The 20,258-nt window shown below is 42.7% G+C and overlaps 1 protein-coding gene across 4 annotated transcripts in view; it reads left to right on the top strand.

The window, feature by feature from the left end:
• The window catches only part of LOC140200068 (dicarboxylate carrier UCP2-like), a 45,205-nt gene that overhangs the window by 4,063 nt on the left and 20,884 nt on the right, over positions 1-20,258 (top strand). The window contains exons 1-3 of one of the 4 annotated variants that reach the window (XM_072262797.1): positions 4,060-4,140; positions 17,514-17,575; positions 18,995-19,192. In XM_072262797.1, the coding sequence (XP_072118898.1) occupies positions 19,067-19,192 (126 nt within the window). In that variant the 5' untranslated portion in view covers positions 4,060-4,140; positions 17,514-17,575; positions 18,995-19,066. Of the gene's footprint in view, positions 1-4,059; positions 4,141-4,196; positions 4,394-17,513; positions 17,576-18,589; positions 18,888-18,994; positions 19,193-20,258 lie in introns of those variants that run through there. The other 3 variants (XM_072262796.1, XM_072262795.1, XM_072262794.1) reach the window with 3 other exon arrangements.

The raw sequence follows: 20,258 nt of genomic DNA, 5'->3' as shown, positions 1-20,258 counted from the left end.
GGTTCTGCATATTATTTAGCTCAGAATGACAGACCACTTTGGCTTATTGGAACTTCAAAAAAAATGGTATTGGCATTGGAATTGGACTGCATTCCCGCACTAGTGCTACAGAGGACATTAATCACATAGCTATTAATATGAAAAAGAAAATTTGCCAGCATATCAAGCAGATAAGTGGCAAATTTTCTGTTCTCATTGATGAATCAACAAGCCTGAGCATTAAGACCGCCCTAATAGCTTATTTGAAATGTGAAAGTGATAAGGAAGGTGATCTCCATTTTATGTTTTTAGATCTAATTGAACTGCCTGATCAGAAAGCTGCAACTATTGCTAAGCATCTGTTGAACTGTCTCAATAACCATGGGTTTGATGACTCTTACTTGAAAAAGAACCTTGTTGCATTTGCTAGTGATGGGGCGAGCATAATGCTTGGTGTCAAATCTGGTGTTGCTGCAATTTTCAAGGAACATTACCCTGATGTGATAATTTGGCACTGTCTTAATCACAGATTAGAACTTGCAGTAGGTGATTTGGTGAGAGAAGTTCATGGAATAAATCATTTTCAATCATTTATGGACAAATTGTACTCTGTTTACAGTAGATCACCTCGAAATCAAAAGGAACTGTCTGAATGTGCCTCTCAACTAGAACAACAAATTTGTGAAATAGGCCATGTTCTGGGCACCAGGTGGGTAGCTAGCTCATTTCGAAGAGTTCCAGCAGTGTGGCAAAATTATGAAGCACTGTGTTTTCATTTTGAAAAAGCAATGAAGGATGAAACAAGATCCGGGAGTGACAGAAAAACCTATGAATGTCTGTTGAAAAGAATCTCTTCAGAACAGTTTCTATTGGACTTAGCTCCAATGTATGACACATGTCATGAACTTGGTTTACTGTCAGAATGTTTACAGAAACGCACTACTACGATTGTTTATGTAGACAAACTGATCCAACAGAGCATAAGATCACTGAATGGACTGAAAGAGCAACAAAAACTCTAGAAGCTCAAGGGGCAGTTGAAAAGGGGAAGTTTGGAGAAATTACCTTAACAAGCAGCAACAAAATTGTCTCCATTAATTATTTACAGTTTCTTACTAGTCTTATAAACAATTTGCAGCAATGTATGTTCACGGCAACATCCTTGAAAGGTTCTCAAACTTCTAAACCTCAAAGTATGTATAAATCCCTGCTAAATGAAATGTGTGTCCTTGATAAAGATAACTGGCCTGCTGAAATACAGCCTAATTATGGAGAAGCTGCAATATCATCTCTCTGTAAGAGGTTTAAGCTTTCTTCTTCCTCTGTAATAAATGCCTTCAGAGATTATGTGGAGGATTGTGGACACCGCATCCCCCAAGATTTACGCCCATTACTGAGCTGTTCACAAGTTATTCCTATTAGTATTGCCATGTGTGAGAGAGGATTCAGTCACATGAACTTGATAATAACAACAACAAGAATTCTCATATCATGTATCATCACTTATGTTTGTTAAACTACACGGACCACCTCTAGTTCAGTGGAATCCTGAGCCGCACGTCACATCATGGCTGCAGTACCACAGATCAGCAGATGACACCAGGACAAGAGTTAAAGGGCAAAAGTTTAGAGGTGATGAGGGGGAACTTCTTTACTCAGAGAGTGGTAGCTGTGTGGAACGAGCTTCCAGCAGAAGTGGTTGAGGCAGATTCAATGTTGTCGTTTGAAGTTAAGTTGGATAGATATATGGACAGGAAAGGAATGGGGGGTTATGGGCTGAGTGCAGATCGGTGGGACTAGGTGAGAGTAAGAGTTTGGCATGGACTAGAAGGGCTGAGATGGCCTGTTTCCATGCTGTAATTGTTATATGGTTATAAGAGTTGCTTCAGACCCCCGAACACATATTATGCCTGACCTTTTGTAGAAATTATTGTGAAACTTCTCATTGGTGGCATTTGGTAAGTAGGTAATTACTTTTAAATTGGTAAAATACCTGATTACTGTCTTTTTCTTTACCTGCTTGGTAATTATATTTTATGATAATTAGTGAGTGCAACCGTGCAATACTTTGTCATATTATTAAATTAAGTATTCTATGTTTTATTGTACCAGTTATACACTGAAATGTAGTGATAGGCTATAATCTTGTTAATGTCTTAACTATCACTATATTTCTGTGCAGCTCTGGAATTCATATATTTCTTTCATCTTGGTTTAGTGCTTGACATTATAAGAAGCCCTATTCATCTATATATGTCACACCCAATTTGTGTACCTGCTCATTACATGAACGGGTCAAGGAAGTTGCCCAGTACATGAAATGAGCAGGTGCACAAATTGGGTGTGATATTTTGTCAGTCTGGCACCTAAAAAATTGGCACTGCACCCCTGCACATTCTGGATGTATCTGCCATCAGATCAGAGAGAAGGCCGGAGAATGGGGCTGAGGGGAATAATAAATCAGCCATGCTGGAATAGCAGAGTAGACTTAATAGCCCAAATGGCCTCATACTGCTCTTATATCTTATGGTCTTATTTCTGAACAGACAATGAATTTTTACTGTTTTTCCTCTTTTTGCACTACGTATTTAATTATGTATCTATTTCTTACTGCAATTTATAGTTTGTGTTTCACTGTACTGCTGCTGCAAAACAACAAATTTCATGACATATCGTCAGTGATATTAAACCTGATTCTGATAACCTACTCGCATACCTCTGTGCGGAGGGAGGAAACTAGAGTAACCAGTGGAAGTCTACAGTGTCATGGAGGGAACATCCATACATGTGATTTAGGTGCCATGGACAGCAAGTTCACAGTTGACACTAAGATTGGTAAAGTTGTTGTCCCTATGGAAGGCAATCTTGCATGACAAGATTACCTTGATGTGATAGTTAAATGACCTGAGCAATTGCAGTAGGAATTGAGGTGATGCATTTGGGAGTACTAGTGAGTCCAGGATCTTCACCATGAATAGGAGGACTGCAATCTTTTCGGTCGTATATGAGGGGCTGTCTATTTGGGTGGGTATACAGGCAGACCTGGGATTCATGTATTCTGGCCAGCTTGTGACTAGGGGCTTTCAGACCTCACCATCCAAATCCTTTTGTCGCTTGCTGATCACCACGGGACTTAATCCAAGATGTTGGGGTGGACTTCCCTTAATGCAGTACGCCTGTACGTGGCTTTATTTAAAGTGGTGAGGTTAATGCACAGGCCTTGACGCTACCAGGAGCTAAGCGCCAGATGGCTAAACTCCAGACTGTATCACTCTTGCGATCTCAGGAACCCACAAGCCCCTCCACCATGACAAAGGTGGTGATCCTCCATGCAAGCATTGACGAACTTTGTGCATAGGTTCGAAGTTCTGTGATAATAACACATATGGAATGCTGACCTTAATCAGTTAAGGCACTGCACACAAGAGCAGGGAGGTTATGCTCCATCTTTATAAAACAAAGGTCAACTTTGGCTGGAGTACTGCTGGTGTTTCTGGTCCTACATACAATAACAACATGGCACTGGAGAAGGTGTAGAGGAGGTTCTCCAGGATGTTACCTGGAATAGGGATTTTGTTACAGGAGAAGCAAAGTCTTTTTTCCACTGGAGTGGAAGAGATTAAGAGGAGACATGATAGAAATATGTAAAATTGAGGGTTATAGATAACAATACTGCAGGAATCCTTGCCTCTTGCTAGAAGGGAATGAAATTAGGGGACATAGATTCCACTAAGGGGTAAGAGATTTTGAGGGGAACTCTTTTTTACCTAGAGATGGTAAGTACTTGGAGTAAATTGTGGTGGAAGCAGAGGTGCTAATAAGGTTTAAGAGCCATCTACATGAGCACAAATCATGAAGACTTTGAAAGCTCAGGGCTGGAAGATGGAATTAATACAAATAGATGCCACTGGTCTGAGTGGACGTGCTGAGTTGAACGGCTTGTTTCATACTGTATGATTCTGACTCCGACTGTATGACTCTCATTTCCTGGAATTGCAATTTCTTGCTGCAAGCCCTTGCACTTATCTTGTGAAATCTGCTGCTACGATATCTGTGGAAGTATTACAGGATAAGTGTGTCCTGAAGCCAGGCACCTCAGCTATATCTCAACAAGAACCGGCAAGCAAAAGATCAGACCTTTGCAGTCCCTGAAGATCCAGGGTGAGTTTCTGTCGTTGTAACTCTGAGCTTGGCTGATACTACTTATCAGTGAAATATGTATTCTGCAGAAGCTGGGCAGGAGGTGCTTGACAGCAGGCAGGCAAGGCATTTGGAGGATTCTTTCAGCTGTTTTCACTTGCCGGCCCATGTTGGAGCTGTTCAAGGTTCTTATTGCCATCCTGGATACTTCTTTGCTAATTTGCAGTAAGGACCAGAGATTCCCTCGAGTGCAGTTGGCCGATTATTGTCACAGGTACAAATAAACTTTATTTTCTGTGGCATCCATACAGATAATTTCATTACAACTGTGCAATGAAGTAGTGCAAGAGAAAACAATAACAATGCAGATGTGCTGTGTAATGGAAAGGTAAGGTACGTCGCATCCGGAGTTTCTCCGGTTAGTGGACGATTTCCCTCCACGCTGCCTCTCTGATGCAGTGGGGAACCACGCAGGAGGCAAGTTGCAGGAGTGGTTTGCCATTGCCTTCTGCTGGCTGAGTTTCCAAAGAGATCACCAGCTCGTAACCCAGCACGGATGGAAAGCGTGCAGGGGAGCCGGCTGGATTCGAACTTGGGACCTTTCGTCCCGAAGTCCAGTAATGATGCCACCACGCCACCAGCTGGGTTGCTGTGTAATAATATTATTAATAATACTTTACTGATCCCACTTAGGAAATTCTTCCGTTACAGCAGCAACATTGAAAAATGCACTTGGCTGTGTGCGGACTTAACTAATAATAGATACGGAATAATAGTATACACAAAATGTACCAATGTGCAATAATAATGTATGAAGCAATAAAGCAGAGACTATTGTACTATGATGTGTGTTCTCCTGTTGTTGTATATGCTTGTTGTATTTGGTAGGAAAGATTTTCTGTAACAATCCTTGTGACAGCGGAGCTGAATGAGTCTGTTTGAAAGGGTGCTCCGCTGCTTATTCAGTAGGTCATGGGGAGGATGTGCCTGATTGTGCATAATGAACAACAGTTTGTTTAGTGACTTCTCCACCACTAACTCAAGAGTCCGGTTGTAGCCAAGCACTGATCCAGCCTTTTTGATGAGTGTTGTGTATGTGGCCTGGTTACCCAACAATGTTATTAATAAAAACGCTGGGGATGGGAGCTAAGGTTCATGGTTCTTTACTGGCAGAAACCGAACTCCGCACACACGTACAGATCAATAAGCGCTATATGGCACACTCCTCCCCTTTTATTTTAATAGTATATGAACTGTTTGTTTGTTTTTTTTAAATGGGGCACTATGCTAAACAAATACATTTACCCTTAGCATACAAACGCCTACCATTTGTTCACTTAGTAACTTAATAATATCAAATTATAACAAAGTAACTTAATAATATCGAATTATAACAAGCCTTTTTTTTACTTTTGGTCTAAGACCCATATATAACTCAGGTCTCTGGGGGGGGGCACGGGTCTTCTCTAGATTGTCCGGCACTGAAGCAAATAGGTCTTCACTCTATTGTCTGGAACAAATTAAACAATCCACAAATTGGCAGGTTCCAGCCATAAAGAGTAGTCACCTCCATCTTGCAAAGAAGACAAAAGCAAAGTGAAATCCGTGAAAAGGTGAATGTTGTTCTTAAAAATATGTACAATCATCAAAACTGAGATGGCTTTGGAAAGTGTCTTTAAGTAGTGTGTTCTTCAGTCTGTCAAGAAACTTGTTTGTTTTAATACAGATTTCCATATAAAAGTCATGAACAGTTGACCTCTGAGCATAGGGAGTTAAGAAGATGTGCGCCTTCAACTTGCTAAGAGTTCTAGGCAGCAGATCACCTCTGTATAATAAAGACTCCTCTGTGCAGCTGTCCAAGATATATACGCATCTTTGTGCTATCACTTGTCTTCCTTACCCATATCTCATTTGTTCCAACTGAGCTAATTACAGAGCTAATCTTCGTATTCTCCTTAGATAATGTTGACTTGCCTGCTTTCATTTCTTCATCATCATTAGTTTCTCCAGGAGAAGGCTCAGGAGCTTGAAGACTCATACGGCCAGATTTGGGAACAGCTTCTTTCCAACTGTGATAAGACTGCTGAACAGTTCCTGACCCGGATCTGGGCCGTACCCTCCAAATATCTGGACCTGCCTCTCAGTTTTTTTGCACTACCTTACTTTCCATTTTTTATTTTCTATTTATAATTTAAATCTTTAATATTTACGAATTTATACTATTTTTAATATTTAATATTTGTAATCCAGGGAGCGGGAAGCGCAGAATCAAATATCGCTGTGATGATTGTACGTTCTAGTATCAATTGTTTGGCGACAATACAGTGTAAAGTAGATCGCCTGACCGTTATGATACAATCTCTTATCGTATTATAACTTCCCATCTTCTATTCGTGCTTCATATCTTTGTGCTGGTGATTCAGCAGGAGTGCTGGGAAGATGCTGAGGAGAAGACGGAGATGCTGGTCTTTTTGGTGATTTATTGAGTGTTCGCAGATCTTCCATTATCTGTTCATCTGTTAACAAGTAACAACTGCACAGGTACAGGTTTTCGTCTTTTGTCTGTAATTGGAACAGAGTCATTAGGTCTCCTCCTTAGTTTCCTAATCATTATTGGCTTTACCTCCATAGAATCTCCTGTGAGTTCCATTGTCAGCCTCTCATTCTCAGTCATCTTTTTCTTTTCTTCTAACTCAAGCTTTTTATCTTCAAATTCCTTCACTGCTGCTTTCTTCTCTTTAATATAATTCCGTTCCACTTGTTCTGTCTCCATTTGCAGAAAAGGCTCTGTATTTCGTATTCTTTCCTCGTATTGTTGATCTAGTTTCTTCATCCTTTTCTGATACTCCTGCAAAGTGCCTTCCTGTAACTATTGTAGCTCTCTTTTGAGAGATGTCAATTTCTCCTGGTACATCTGCTCTTTGACTTCCAGGTAGTCTTCATCATTGTGCTTATTGGAAATATCTGTCTCCCTTGCATCCTCTGTATCTTCATCCGAGTCGTGGCCACGGATACTGTGTTCATCCTCATTGTTGACACTGTCTAGCTCCTCCTCGTCGTTGTAATAGTCAACAATGTGTGAGAGGAGAGCTGTGGACATCTTCCCTGCCGAGCTGCCCTCCTTTGTTGACACATCTAGTGCCTTGATGGTGTACCAATCCAACTGGATTTGCCTGAGCCATTCACGTCCCAGCAACAGTGGTCCTCCATTTTTCAGTACATAGAGGTTCAGCTGCTGTGTTTTGTCTCCGTAGGTCACTGTCACTTTAATTTTACCTTTGGAACGCACTTTCTGTCCTGTGTAAGTCTTTAGCGGTAGTTTAGTTTGTTTCAGAGGTATGTGAGAAAACAGTTATTTGTAGTCGTGTACAGAGATCATTGTTAAAGCTGAGCCTGTATCCAACTCCACTTTCTGTCTCACACCTGCCACTTGTGGAGTGATCCATATTACTCTTCGATCATCTGTCTCTTTCACGCTGTGAAGCTACAGACAAGACAATTCACTTTCGTCTGAGTCATTTTCATCAGAACTACTTTCTTCCATTTTGTGTACATTGTTGTGTTTTCCTTTCTGGGGTTTCTTGTTTCTCTGTATTTTGTCCTTTTCCTGCTGTTTACTAGCTTTGCAGACTCTGCCAGTGTGGCCCTGTTTGCCACAGTTTCTGCATTCTTTGTCTTTAAACCAACAGTCATCAGGGTCATGTGACATGTTCCCACAACAGTAACATTTCTTTCCTTCATTTTTGTTCAGTGACATTTTATTTGTGGCAATATTCCAGAGATTTTTGTAGTATCTCGGAAGCACCTCGTGCAGCTGTTTCCATTGATATTGCAATGTTCAGCATCTTCTCAAATGTAAGGTCTTCTTCACCCAGGAGCTTCTTCTGGGTGTTTTCACAGTGCATGCCACACACTAACCTATCCCTCAATGCGTCCAATAGACCAGCTCCAAATTGACAATGTTCTGGTAATTTGCACAATTCAGTACAATATTCAGAAATGCTTTCACATTTTGCTCTGATTCAGATTGTGAAATTTAAATCTTTCAGCAATGACCAGTGGTTTGGGGTTTAAATGCTGTTGGAGAATGTCTACTATTTGCTTGAACATTTTGTCAGCTGGCTTTTCAGGGGTTAACAAGCTCCATAGCAGCCCGTATGTTTTTGCTCCCATAATACTGAGTAAGACGCTGGCTTTCTTTTCATCATAAACACCATTAGCCTCACAATATAACTCCACTCTCTCAATGTAAGTTGCCCAGTCTTCAATGCCACTATCAAATGCTGTAATGGGTCCAATCTTCGCCATTTTTTTAATGTCAATTAAGCCCCGTTTTCCCCCGTTTTCTTTTTGACTCACGTGTCCTTTTTGCTAGCGCCATGAGCGCACTCCGTCTAGATGTGTGTGTTGCTCCTTTTTATCTCCCTTCTGGGGCAGGCAGACCCTCAGTCCCTGGGGTCAGCACTGGCTGTGGTCTCGGCTGGACGTGCTGCGGCTCCGACTGTGTCTCTTGGTCTCCTGATGTTGTCGACCTGCGGCTGTGCTCCCGCTTCCTTTCGGACTCGCGGCCTTGCTGTGCCTCCTTCTCCTGCTCCTTGACTCGTTCCTTGTGCTCTTCCTCCGAGTGTCGTTACCAACTAAAACTCGGCATTCCGATAAGATGTAGGTTCGTTAACCTCGTCGCCAATTTGTTGTGTATGTGGCCTGGTTACACAATGCTATTAATAAAAACGCTGGAGATGGGAGCTAAGGTTCATGGTTCTTTACTGGCAGGAACCGAACTCGGCACACACAGACAGATCAATACATGCCTAATAGCGCACGTAATGATGTTTTACTAAAACATAAAGTAGTCCCTTATTAGACCGGTTAGCCTAACGTCAGTGGTGGGGAAACTGCTGGAGTCAGTTATCAAGGATGTGATAACAGCACATTTGGAAAGCGGTGAAATGATCGGACAAAGTCAGCATGGATTTGTGAAAGGAAAATCATGTCTGACGAATCTCATAGAATTTTTTGAGGATGTAACTAGTAGAGTGGATAGGGGAGAACCAGTGGATGTGGTATATTTAGATTTTCAGAAGGCTTTTGACAAGGTCCCACACAGGAGATTAGTGTGCAAACTTAAAGCACACGGTATTGGGGGTAAGGTATTGGTGTGGGTGGAGAATTGGTTAGCAGATAGGAAGCAAAGAGTGGGAATAAACGGGACCTTTTCAGAATGGCAGGCGGTGACTAGTGGGGTACCGCAAGGCTCAGTGCTGGGACCCCAGTTGTTTACAATATATATTAATGACTTGGATGAGGGAATTAAATGCAGCATCTCCAAGTTTGCGGATGACACGAAGCTGGGTGGCAGTGTTAGCTGTGAGGAGGATGCTAAGAGGATGCAGGGTGACTTGGAGAGGTTGGGTGAGTGGGCAAATTCATGGCAGATGCAATTTAATGTGGATAAATGTGAAGTTGTCCACTTTGGTGGTAAAAATAGGAAAACAGATTATTATCTGAATGGTGGCCGATTAGGAAAAGGGGAGGTGCAACGAGACCTGGGTGTCATTATACACCAGTCATTGAAAGTGGGCATGCAGGTACAGCAGGCGGTGAAAAAGGCGAATGGTATGCTGGCATTTATAGCGAGAGGATTCGAGTACAGGAGCAGGGAGGTACTACTGCAGTTGTACAAGGCCTTGGTGAGACCACACCTGGAGTATTGTGTGCAGTTTTGGTCCCCTAATCTGAGGAAAGACATCCTTGCCATAGAGGGAGTACAAAGAAGGTTCACCAGATTGATTCCTGGGATGGCAGGACTTTCATATGAAGAAAGACTGGATGAACTGGGCTTGTACTCGTTGGAATTTAGAAGATTGAGGGGGGATCTGATTGAAACGTATAAGATCCTAAAGGGATTGGACAGGCTAGATGCAGGAAGATTGTTCCCGATGTTGGGGAAGTCCAGAACGAGGGGCCACAGTTTGAGGATAGAGGGGAAGCCTTTTAGGACCGAGATTAGGAAAAACTTCTTCACACAGAGTGTTGAATCTGTGGAATTCTCTGCCACAGGAAACAGTTGAGGCCAGTTCATTGGCTATATTTAAGAGGGAGTTAGATATGGCCCTTGTGGCTACGGGGGTCAGGGGGTATGGAGGGAAGGCTGGGGCAGGGTTCTGAGTTGGATGATCAGCCATGATCATAATAAATGGCGGTGCAGGCTCGAAGGGCCGAATGGCCTACTCCTGCACCTATTTTCTATGTTTCTATTATAATGTAGGCTATACGTACAATGAGTTTATTTAGCCTTTTAGCATAACCAGCACCAATGCTGCTCCCCTAACATAAAGCAGTTAAGAAGACTACCCCGCTACAGCAGGTGGGTAAAATATCTCCAATATCCTGCTGCGCACATTAAAGGATCTCAGCTTCCTTAGAAAATAAAGTCTCTGCATGGCCCTTAGCATTGTTGATAATCCCTGTCTCTGGTCAGCAATCTGCTTGACCCCCCCCCCCCGCCCCCCTGGCCCCCACCATTGGGCTGGAGGTACCGTACCATGGGACAGGGACAGAGTAGGAAACAGCTTCTTCCCCCAAGCAATGAGACTACCGAACTCCCTGCCACCACCTGGGTCTCGCCAAGAGTGAAGTGCCTGTAGTGTTGTGCTGTTATGTTTTTAAACTTGTGTTGTAAATGCGTCTTGCTATTTGTTAATTTATTTGTGGAAATGTTACTTTGTGCTGCGGTGTGAGTTGTACGTACTGTTTTGTGCAACATACAAGTATACGATAAGTCCATTAGACATAGGAGGAGAATTAGACTATTTGACCCATCATCTGCTCTGCCATTCTATCATGGCTGATTTATTATCCCTCTAAACCCCATTCTCCTGCCCTCTACCAGTAACCTTTGATCCCTAATTAATCAAGAGCCTATCAACCTCTGCTTTAAATATACTCAATGACTTGGCTTCCACACCCACCTGTGTCAACAAATTTTGCAGGTTCACTACCTTCTGGCTAAAGAATTCTTCATCTGTTCTAAATGCATGTCCGTATAGTTCTGCGGTTGTGCTCTCTGGTCCTAGGCTAACCCATTTTAGGAAACATCCTTCGTATAACCACTCTATCTAGATTTCTCAATATTCAATAGGTTTCATTGAGACCATCCCCCCTCTCATTTTTCTTTAAATCCAGTGAGTACAGACCCAGAGCAATCAAACTCTCTACCTATGTTAACCTTTTCGTTCCCCAAATAATTCTTGTGAGCCTCATCTTGACCCTGTCCAATCCTAGCACTTCCTTTCTTAGATAAGGGGTCCAAAATTGCTCACAACACTCCAAGTGCGGTCTCACCAATGCCTTATAAAGCCTCAACATGACCTTCTTGCTCTTGTACTCTGGTTCTCTCAAAATGATTGCCAACTTTGCATTTGCCTTCCTTACCACTGACTCAACCTGCAAGGTAACATTTAGGGAATCTTGCACAAGTACTCCCAAGTCCCTTTGCACCTCTGATTTTTGAGTTTTCTCTCCATTTAGAAAACAGTCGATGCCTTATTTCTTCTACCAAAGTGCGTGACCATACACTTCCTACTCTATATTTCACCTGCCAGTTTTTTGCCCATTGTCCTAATCTGTCTCAGTCTTTCTGCGGACTTCCTGCTTCCTCAACATTACTTGCCCCTCATCTATCTTCATATCATCTGCAAACTTGGACACAAAGCCATCAACTCCATCATTCAAATTATTGACATTCAACATGAATAGAAGCATTTCCCAACACTGACTCTTGCAGAACAATACTAATCACTGACAGCCAACCAGAAATGACTCCCTTTATTCCCACCCTTTGCCTCCTAGCAGTCAACCAATCTTCTAACCATGCTAATCTTTCCTGTAATACCATGGGCTCTTATCTTGTTAGGCAGCCCTATGTGTGTCACTTTATCAAAGGCCTTCTAAAAATCCAAGTAAGCAACACCCACTGACTCTCCTTTGTCTATCTTGCCTGTTATTTCCTCAGATAATTCCAACAAATTTGTCCTGTAAGATTTCCCCTTAAGGAAACCATGCCAACGTTGGCTTATTTTATCATATGCCTCCCGAAAGTACCTTGAAACCTCATCCTTAATGGACAACCAATATCTTCCCAACTACTGAAGCCAGGCGAACTGGCTTATGATTTCCTTTCTTGTACCTTGCTCGCTTCTTAAAGAGTGGAGTGACATTTGCAATTTTCCAGTCCTCTGGACCCATTCCAGTGATTCTTGAAACAACATTACTAATGTCTCCACATTCTCTTCAGCTACCTCTTTTAGAAGTCTGGGTTGATGACAATAAGCTTGACTTGAAGTTGAACAGAATGAAGTGTTGCAGTTATGAAATTGCAGTACAGGTAGACAGTAAGGTGTGAAACCATAATGAGATAGATTGTGAGGTCGTGTCAATCTTATTGTACTTCGAGAGTCTTGTAACAGCAGGACAGAAACTGTCCTTGGGCCTGGTGATACATTCTTACTTATGTTCTGCCTGATGGAACGGTGGAGAAAAGATAATGTCCAGAGTGGGTGTGGTCTTTGATTATGTTGACTGTTTTACTGAAGAAGGGCAAAATGTAGACAGGGACCATGGAGTGTAGGCTTTTTACTGTGATGTGCTGTGAATCCACATCTCTCAGCGGTTTCTTGCAGTCTCAGACAAAGCAGTTGCCAAAGCAGCTGTGATCCATCCAGGTAGGATACATTAGTAAAAATTGGTTAAAGCAGACATGCCAAATTTCTTTAGCCTCTGAGGAGGTGGAAGCGCTGTTGAGCTTCCTTGGCTGTGGTTGGACCAGGATGTTGGTGAGTTTCACTCCTAGGAACTTGAAGCTCTCAACCCTCTGACCTCAGCACCATCAATGTAAACATGAGCATGTACACCACTCCTTGCTTGAAGTCAATGACCAACTCTTTTGTTTGCTGACTAAAGGTTGCTGTATTGACACCATGCCACTGGGCTCTCTATCTCCTTCCTGCACTCTGACTAGTGTTTGAGATATGGCTTGCTACCATGGTGTCACCTGCAAAACTTTTGAGTTAGAGCAGAATCTGGCCTAGCAATTATCAGTGTATAGGGAGTAGGGAAGGATGGAGGAGCACCAAGGATGAGGATAATTGTAGTAGAGGTGTTGCTGCCTATTCTTGCTGGTTGCAGTCGGTTAATCAAGAAGTTGAGGATCCAGTTGCAAAGAGTGGACGAGGGTATTGGATTCCCCCAGGAGGCTTTAAGAACGTCTTGGTGCAGCTGTCCTTGTGATGGTGCTGTTTGAGGAGTCTCATGATGGGATCTGCCCCACGGAATTGTTGGGCTCAGTTGGGGCCTCGAAGTGGGGGCATTGTTCTGTGAGGGAGTGTGACTTTGATCCACTCAACCTGCCAATGGACTTAGAGGATTTTGGTGGTATTTCTTCAAGCTTGCTGGAGGTAGGCTTCATACAGGAGGCAGGGATAACTCTGATGGGAAGCATGGGTTTAACTCTGGATGTGATGTATTCACCTTTTTGAAAACTCTTTGCTGATGGAGCACTGTGGAGGTTCTGAATTTGAACTTTGGAGTTTAATTCTCAGGTGGCCCTTTGTTTTTCAGTACTTTGGTGTAAAGCCTGGTTTGTACACGCCAGTAAACTGGTTAATGATGACTTGGAGATTGTTCTCTATAGACTTGCGCATGAACTTGGTTCAGCGAAGGTTGAATGGTTTCCTTTGTCTGTGCATTGCTCCACTCCACTGGGGAGCATCAAGATTCCAGTTTATTTATCATGTGTACACTGAAACATACAGTGAAATCAGGGCCGGATTAATCTAGTAGCAAAAGTAGCATATGCTATGGGCCCCACATTTTCGAGGGCCCTGCCCGCACTAAGTGCTTGCAAGCTGCAGTCTGGTGAAATCGGCATCTCACTGTATTCTCACGACTGTTAGAGCCAGCTTTGGGTAGACGATTCATTTACACTTAAATAAATGACTTCAGCCATCAGTCTTCTGTTCTTTGACAAAGTACTGTGGATTGAGTTCATAACAATGCATTTCCTAAAAGCTGTGAACCCAGTTTCATTTATAACAATGCGTCTCTGGCGCCTCTGAGACAAGAATGCTGATTTACAGGTAGTTGTGAAGACACCATATCTATGTTTTTTGAATATGAATTGTCCTCTATGTTAGCACGTAACATACCAAATAATGTATTATGGATTTTAACTTGCATTCCTAAAGGCCAAGAATGCCAGTTTAGGCATACTGGCGCCGGTAGAATGAATTTAATCAAAAGATGTGAAAACTTCAAAGAATTGTCTATACTTGTAACTATGAACTGTCTTCTGTGTTTAGCAAATAAATATTGAGCCTCAATCACAAGGCGGTTAGACCTGTTCTGCCAGGGGTCTCTGCCTGCTGTAACCTTGTTTTGTCAAATAAAGAAACTGCCTTGTACCTACCGGTAACGCAACACTCTGTGATTTCATCCATGCCACAATAACGATGATCTGGCAACACTGTTATTTTCATGTCAGGGGAGCTGCATGCTGCATGGTACAGTATGTGTGGACAGGCGTGTGTTGGCTCCTTGCTGTGTCGTGGTATAAATGCTCATGCAAACCAAGGAAGGGGACATAAATCATACCTATCTAAAACAACATGTGAGGAATTCATCAATCTGATTGGATCCAGCATACTGGATCACATTATCGGTGAAGTGAAGAAATACAAGTATTATTCTGTTTCATTGGATTCCACTCCAGATATATCTACTGTGGACCAGCTGACTTTGACTGTGCGCTATGTTTTGCCGTCTGGACCAGTTGAAAGATTCGTGAAGTTTTTGGATATGGAAGGTCATAGTGCTGAACAGCTTGATCAAAGTTTACTTGACTTTTTAAAGGAAAATGACATTGATATAAAAGACTGCCATGGTCAAAGTTGTGACAATGCCAGCAACATGAGTGGCAAGTATCGTGGCTTACAAGCACGAACTAAAGAGCTGAATGAGTTTGCGGATTACATTCCATGTTTTGCACATTCACTAAATTTGGTTGGAAAATGTGCTGCTGAATGTTGTCAAGAAGCATTAATTTTCTTTCAATTTGTAGAAAGCCTGTACACATTTTTTTTCTGCTTCTACTTATTGGTGGGATCTCCTTTCTGCTGCATTATCTGATGGTGGTGCTCATTTGCCCATTGTGAAAAGAATGTCAGATACCAGGTGGTCAGCTCGTGCAGATGCCAACAAAAGCACTTTCACACAGCTTTTCTGCAATAAAACAAGTCTTGAATGACATTTCAAATAACAATGATCAGAAGGCAGCATGTCGACAATAGGCTCGTGGACTATTTTCAACCATGATGAAGTTGGAAACAGGAATAATGGTCATATTGTGGGATCAAGTATTACAGCGTTTTCAAATGACCAGTGCTTCTTTGCAATCTTCTGGCCAAGACTCGAACACAGCGTGTGCACTCTATGAATCCTTGCACGGATATATTCAAGTTATGCAGTCTACTTTTTCAGACATTGAGCAAAAAGCCAAGGATCTGACTAAGTGTGGAGATTATCAACAGCAAACTCGAAGAAAGCACAAGCAATATTGAGTGTATGATGATTTCAGTGGTTCCAGTGCTCTTGATACACTTGTTGAATCTCAAACGCCTTCTCACAAGTTTAAAAGCCGAACATTTCTTGCCATTATTGACATCTTGCTTTCTGCTCTGTCAAAAAGGCAGAAAGCTTATCTAAAGGTGAATGGTGTTTTTGGATTCCTTCATCAGTTACAGTCATTTACACCTGAAGAGATTGTGAAGAGATCATCAAATCTTATTAAATCATATCTGGAAGATCTGGAAGAAAGTCTTAATGAAGAATTTGTGCAGTTTACTGAACTGTTGAAAACAGATCTTGCTTCTCATATTGGCACCAAACAAGACCTTACAGAGTTACATTTGTACCATTTGATAACTGACAATGTTTTCCAAATGTAGAAAATGTCTTGTGCATCTATTTGTCACTCGTGGTTACCAACTGCAGTGGAGAATGCTCATTTTCAAAACTGAAAGGGATTAAAAATGAACTAAGGAGCACCATGGGTCAAAACAGAGTGAACAATCTCACTCTAATGAGCATTGAACATGAACTTCTGCGTGAAATAGACATTTCCAGTATCATCAACAAATTCGCTGATGCTAAATCTAGAAACTCTAACTTTTAAATTGTAGTTTTGTTACTTTTGACATTTGAAATTGACACCTACATGTAAGTAATACTATTACTGAAGTGTCTGGCATTTGTCGTATTATCTGGCTGTATAGCAAATGTAAAAATTGAATTACTTTACTTTGCAAGCAAATAATTTATGTTTTAATGCTTATGTGCATTTTTAAATTTAGGACCCCTTTATAACATGGGCTGCAGGCCCCGCACTAGTTTAATCCAGCCGAGTGAAATGTGTCATTTGTGCACAGTGAAGGGTGTGCTGGGGACAGCAAGCAAGTGTTACCACACACTTCAGCAGCAGCACAATATGCCCACAATGCTCGGCAAAATAACACAGAACCCAACAAGCAACAAAATAACAGCAAAGTGAAACTCCCCCCCCCCCCCCCCCCCGGTCCATGCACATATGGTCCTTTAACCCCAGGACAGGCGGTCTTCTCAGCCCCCAGCCCCCAGCTGACTCAGACCTGCAGACATTGGACCTTGATTTCCCCTGCAGGTTTGCAGAGGTTCCCAGACCTCGCTGACTCTGGAGGGGCCCTCATCCACTATCTGTTGGCCTGACATCCAGCCGCTGATGACAGATATCCCACGCCTGCGTCACTGGCCTTTGAACACAGACTGGAGACTTGGCCTCCTGTCTGACCTCTAATACCCTCACAACCCTGTCTCTAAACCCTAACCTGACCCCAATTCCCCTCTCTGTCCCCCAAATCCATCCTTGCAGATGTAAATAAAAACAACTTAAAAAGAGCCTGATGGAGATATGGATTAGAACAATGTCATACTGCCTTGATCTTGGATGCACTGTGGTGGTAGCAGTTGGTGGGAATTGTGGCTTGCATGTAATGGTGTGGTGGGGACAAAATGGAGCTAGGTTTCTAAGGGGAGTTGATATTTAGCAGGATTCTTTATCTCCTCTTTTAGACAGCATTAATTCTTTTAAGGTTCATAAAGACCATATTTAATTGCCTCTGGATTCCTCTTGGTAATGTTGCATAATGGAAATCGTGTTTGTTGCAGCTTTTGAGGGACTGAATCCACACTGACTTGGGAAGTTGTTCTTCTTCCATGGGGTTGCAGAGGACCCTGGCAGTGATTTTTGCCTTAAGCAGGCAGTAGTGAGAGTCCTCTGATTACAATCTGATTTCTCCTTGCAGCTGGTCACGACTGCAGAATCTCAGAGGTCTCCAGGCAAACCCTGCTCCAAATTCATTTGGAGGTAAGTTATAGATGTCAAGTTCCTCTTTTCCCAGGGGATAGTGAACCTCTGGAACATGCCAGCCTCTAAAAAGGTAATAACTCTCAAAAGTTGAGGTTGATTTATTTTAAACGCATGTATACACAGGCACAATGAAACCTTTACTTATAGCAGCATCTCCACATAGTATCTTAAAAGCAGCACTCGCAAGTAAAAGGTAAATTGTACACAATTTTTGCAAGAAAACGTAATTAAAAGAAGAAGACTTCGATTTTAGTGGAAAGTGGACGGTGTGGTCAGAAAGTTGCTAAATTGTAGTGATTGGGGTTTTGCTGATTCTTTCAAGAAGGAAAGTAGACATTCTTAAACCTATGAAGTTGGACTTCAGGCCTCTCTCGATGTTTTAAGCAGGAATTAGAACTGTTTCTCACCACATTTAGCTGGAAGTTATTCAGACCAGATAATTGCCTGGACCAGTTACAATGGTGTAGGGAATCAAGGAACCTCCACGTGCATATTTTTATAGCTAATCATCTCACAGGAGAGAAAATTGGTTCTGGATGGGTTGGGAATATCTTCACAACTCATACTGTAACGCATAAGTCCCGGGCAGGTTGGTGGGACAGATGGCATTTGCCAGTTAATAACTTGGGCTTCCTTTAGTGCTTCTGCAAGATTAGTTGGAAAACAAAATGTGATGGGGGAGGTAGCTGTAGATCCCAGGGGATCATGGGTTTGCGCCTCTGGTGGACTGTGTCCTCTCCAGGGCGCAAGCCTGGGTGGGAAGATTTAAGGAACTGGTTGTTGCCCATGCAATGGGCTCCCCTTCTCCACGTCACTGATGTAGTCCAAGGGAAGGGCAAGCGCTGATACAGCTTGGCACCTGTGTTGTCACAGAGGTTGCCAGAGTGAAGCTGTAAACAACATCAAACTGCCTCAGGGACCCCGGCTCCGGGTTTCTTCCTCGGGGTTTTACTCCCGAAGCCTCTCCCATGGGTGGGTGTGGCCGCAAGGCAGTGGAGGTTTAAAATCAGAGTCTTCCTTCTCCTAGGCGGGCTGCCGTCCGAGGCTGACGAGAACCATCTGCCCAAAACAACTGGTTTTGAGGCGCCAGTGGTCCGCCTTTGCCCCTTCGCTTGTCAGTAGAAACAGTTCTGCCGGGCCTAGTAACTAAGCCTCATGAGAAGGCCAGGAGCTGGACTTGGTTGTCCGAGGCTGTTAGAGTCGCACGCCATTTGGAGAGCTTTATAGGTAGTGGGAGCTTATCCCCACTACCACCATGGCTATGACAACCTGAGGAACCAATGTGAGGACATCAATGATAATGAACTTGGTAATTACTGGTCCCTACAAACTAACATTTTAAAAATTCTGCTTGTTTTTTAATCATACTTTGAAAAGGAAACACGGTTTTCACCATCTTCTATTACTTCTTTGAAGGTTTGGTTGGAGAATGGTGAATTTGCAAGATTGTTTACTTCCCGCACACCTGTAGGAGGACCGCACTTGAACATGGTTGGATTCAAGCCCTTGGAAAAACCTCCAACAAACAGTATAAAAATAATCGGAGCTGGAGCAGCAGCATGTATTGCCGATCTTGTCACATTCCCTCTTGATACGACCAAAGTGAGATTGCAGGTAAAGTGACATACTGTGCGAGTACCGATAAATATCTCTTGTCAAAGCTCATTCTTTCTCTAGACTACTGCTGTGTTATCACTGGATATATTGGTTTATTATTGTCTTGTGTACCAAGATACAATGAAAAGCTTGTCTTACATAATGATGAAAAAATGATGAAACAATGTACAGGGAGGAGGTCCAACACCTAGAGAGCTGGTGCAGGGATAACAACTTGATGCTTAATGTCACCAAAACCAAGGAGATGATCGTCGATTTCAGACGGTCTCAGCCTGAGCACACACCCCTCAGCATCAGTGTCTCCACAGTGGAGAGAGTGGAAAACATCAAGTTCCTTGGGGTGCAGATCTCAGACAATCTCACCTGGTCCAGGAACACCACTGGGATTGTGAAACGGGCCCAGCAGAGATTGCACTTTCTGAGGAAGCTTAAACAAGCATCACTCCCCACCAACATCTTAACTACATTCTACAGAGGCGTGGTTGAGAGTGTGCTGACCTTTTGCATCACAACCTGGTACTCCAGCTGCAGTGCTGTCGACAAAAAAGCCTTGCAGAGGGTGGTTATGGGAGCAGAGAAGGTTATTGGGGTCTCCCTACCTTCTGTCCGAGACCTCTTTCAGAGTCAATGCCTCCTGAAGACACGGTACATCATTAAAGACCCCTCACACCCTCTCCATGAACTGTTTGTTCTTCTGCCATCAGGCAAACGTTACAGGAGCATCAAAACTAAAACCACAAGGCTACTAAACAGCTTCCTCCCACAGGCAGTCAGACTGCTAAATAGCTGCTCCACCTGACCCTGCTTTGGACACTTTTAACTTGCACTGGACACTTATAACTTGATTTTAACTGACATGTGGCTGTTGTGTTTTACTATTTATTGTTATGTTTATTATTTAGTGTTGCGTTTGTTATGTTATGATTGCACTGCCCCTGAGAAACGCTGTCTCATTCTGCCCTGCAGAGCTGATGTACGGTTAGAATGACAATAAAGTTTTTTGAATCTTGAATCTTGAATCTTGAATCTTGAACCTTTGAATCTTGAAATCATTTGAATCTTG

The sequence above is a fragment of the Mobula birostris genome, chromosome 7 (genome assembly GCF_030028105.1).
Source record: "Mobula birostris isolate sMobBir1 chromosome 7, sMobBir1.hap1, whole genome shotgun sequence".
In the NCBI taxonomy this organism is placed as follows: domain Eukaryota; kingdom Metazoa; phylum Chordata; class Chondrichthyes; order Myliobatiformes; family Myliobatidae; genus Mobula; species Mobula birostris.
This window is presented reverse-complemented; position numbering and strand designations above follow the sequence as displayed.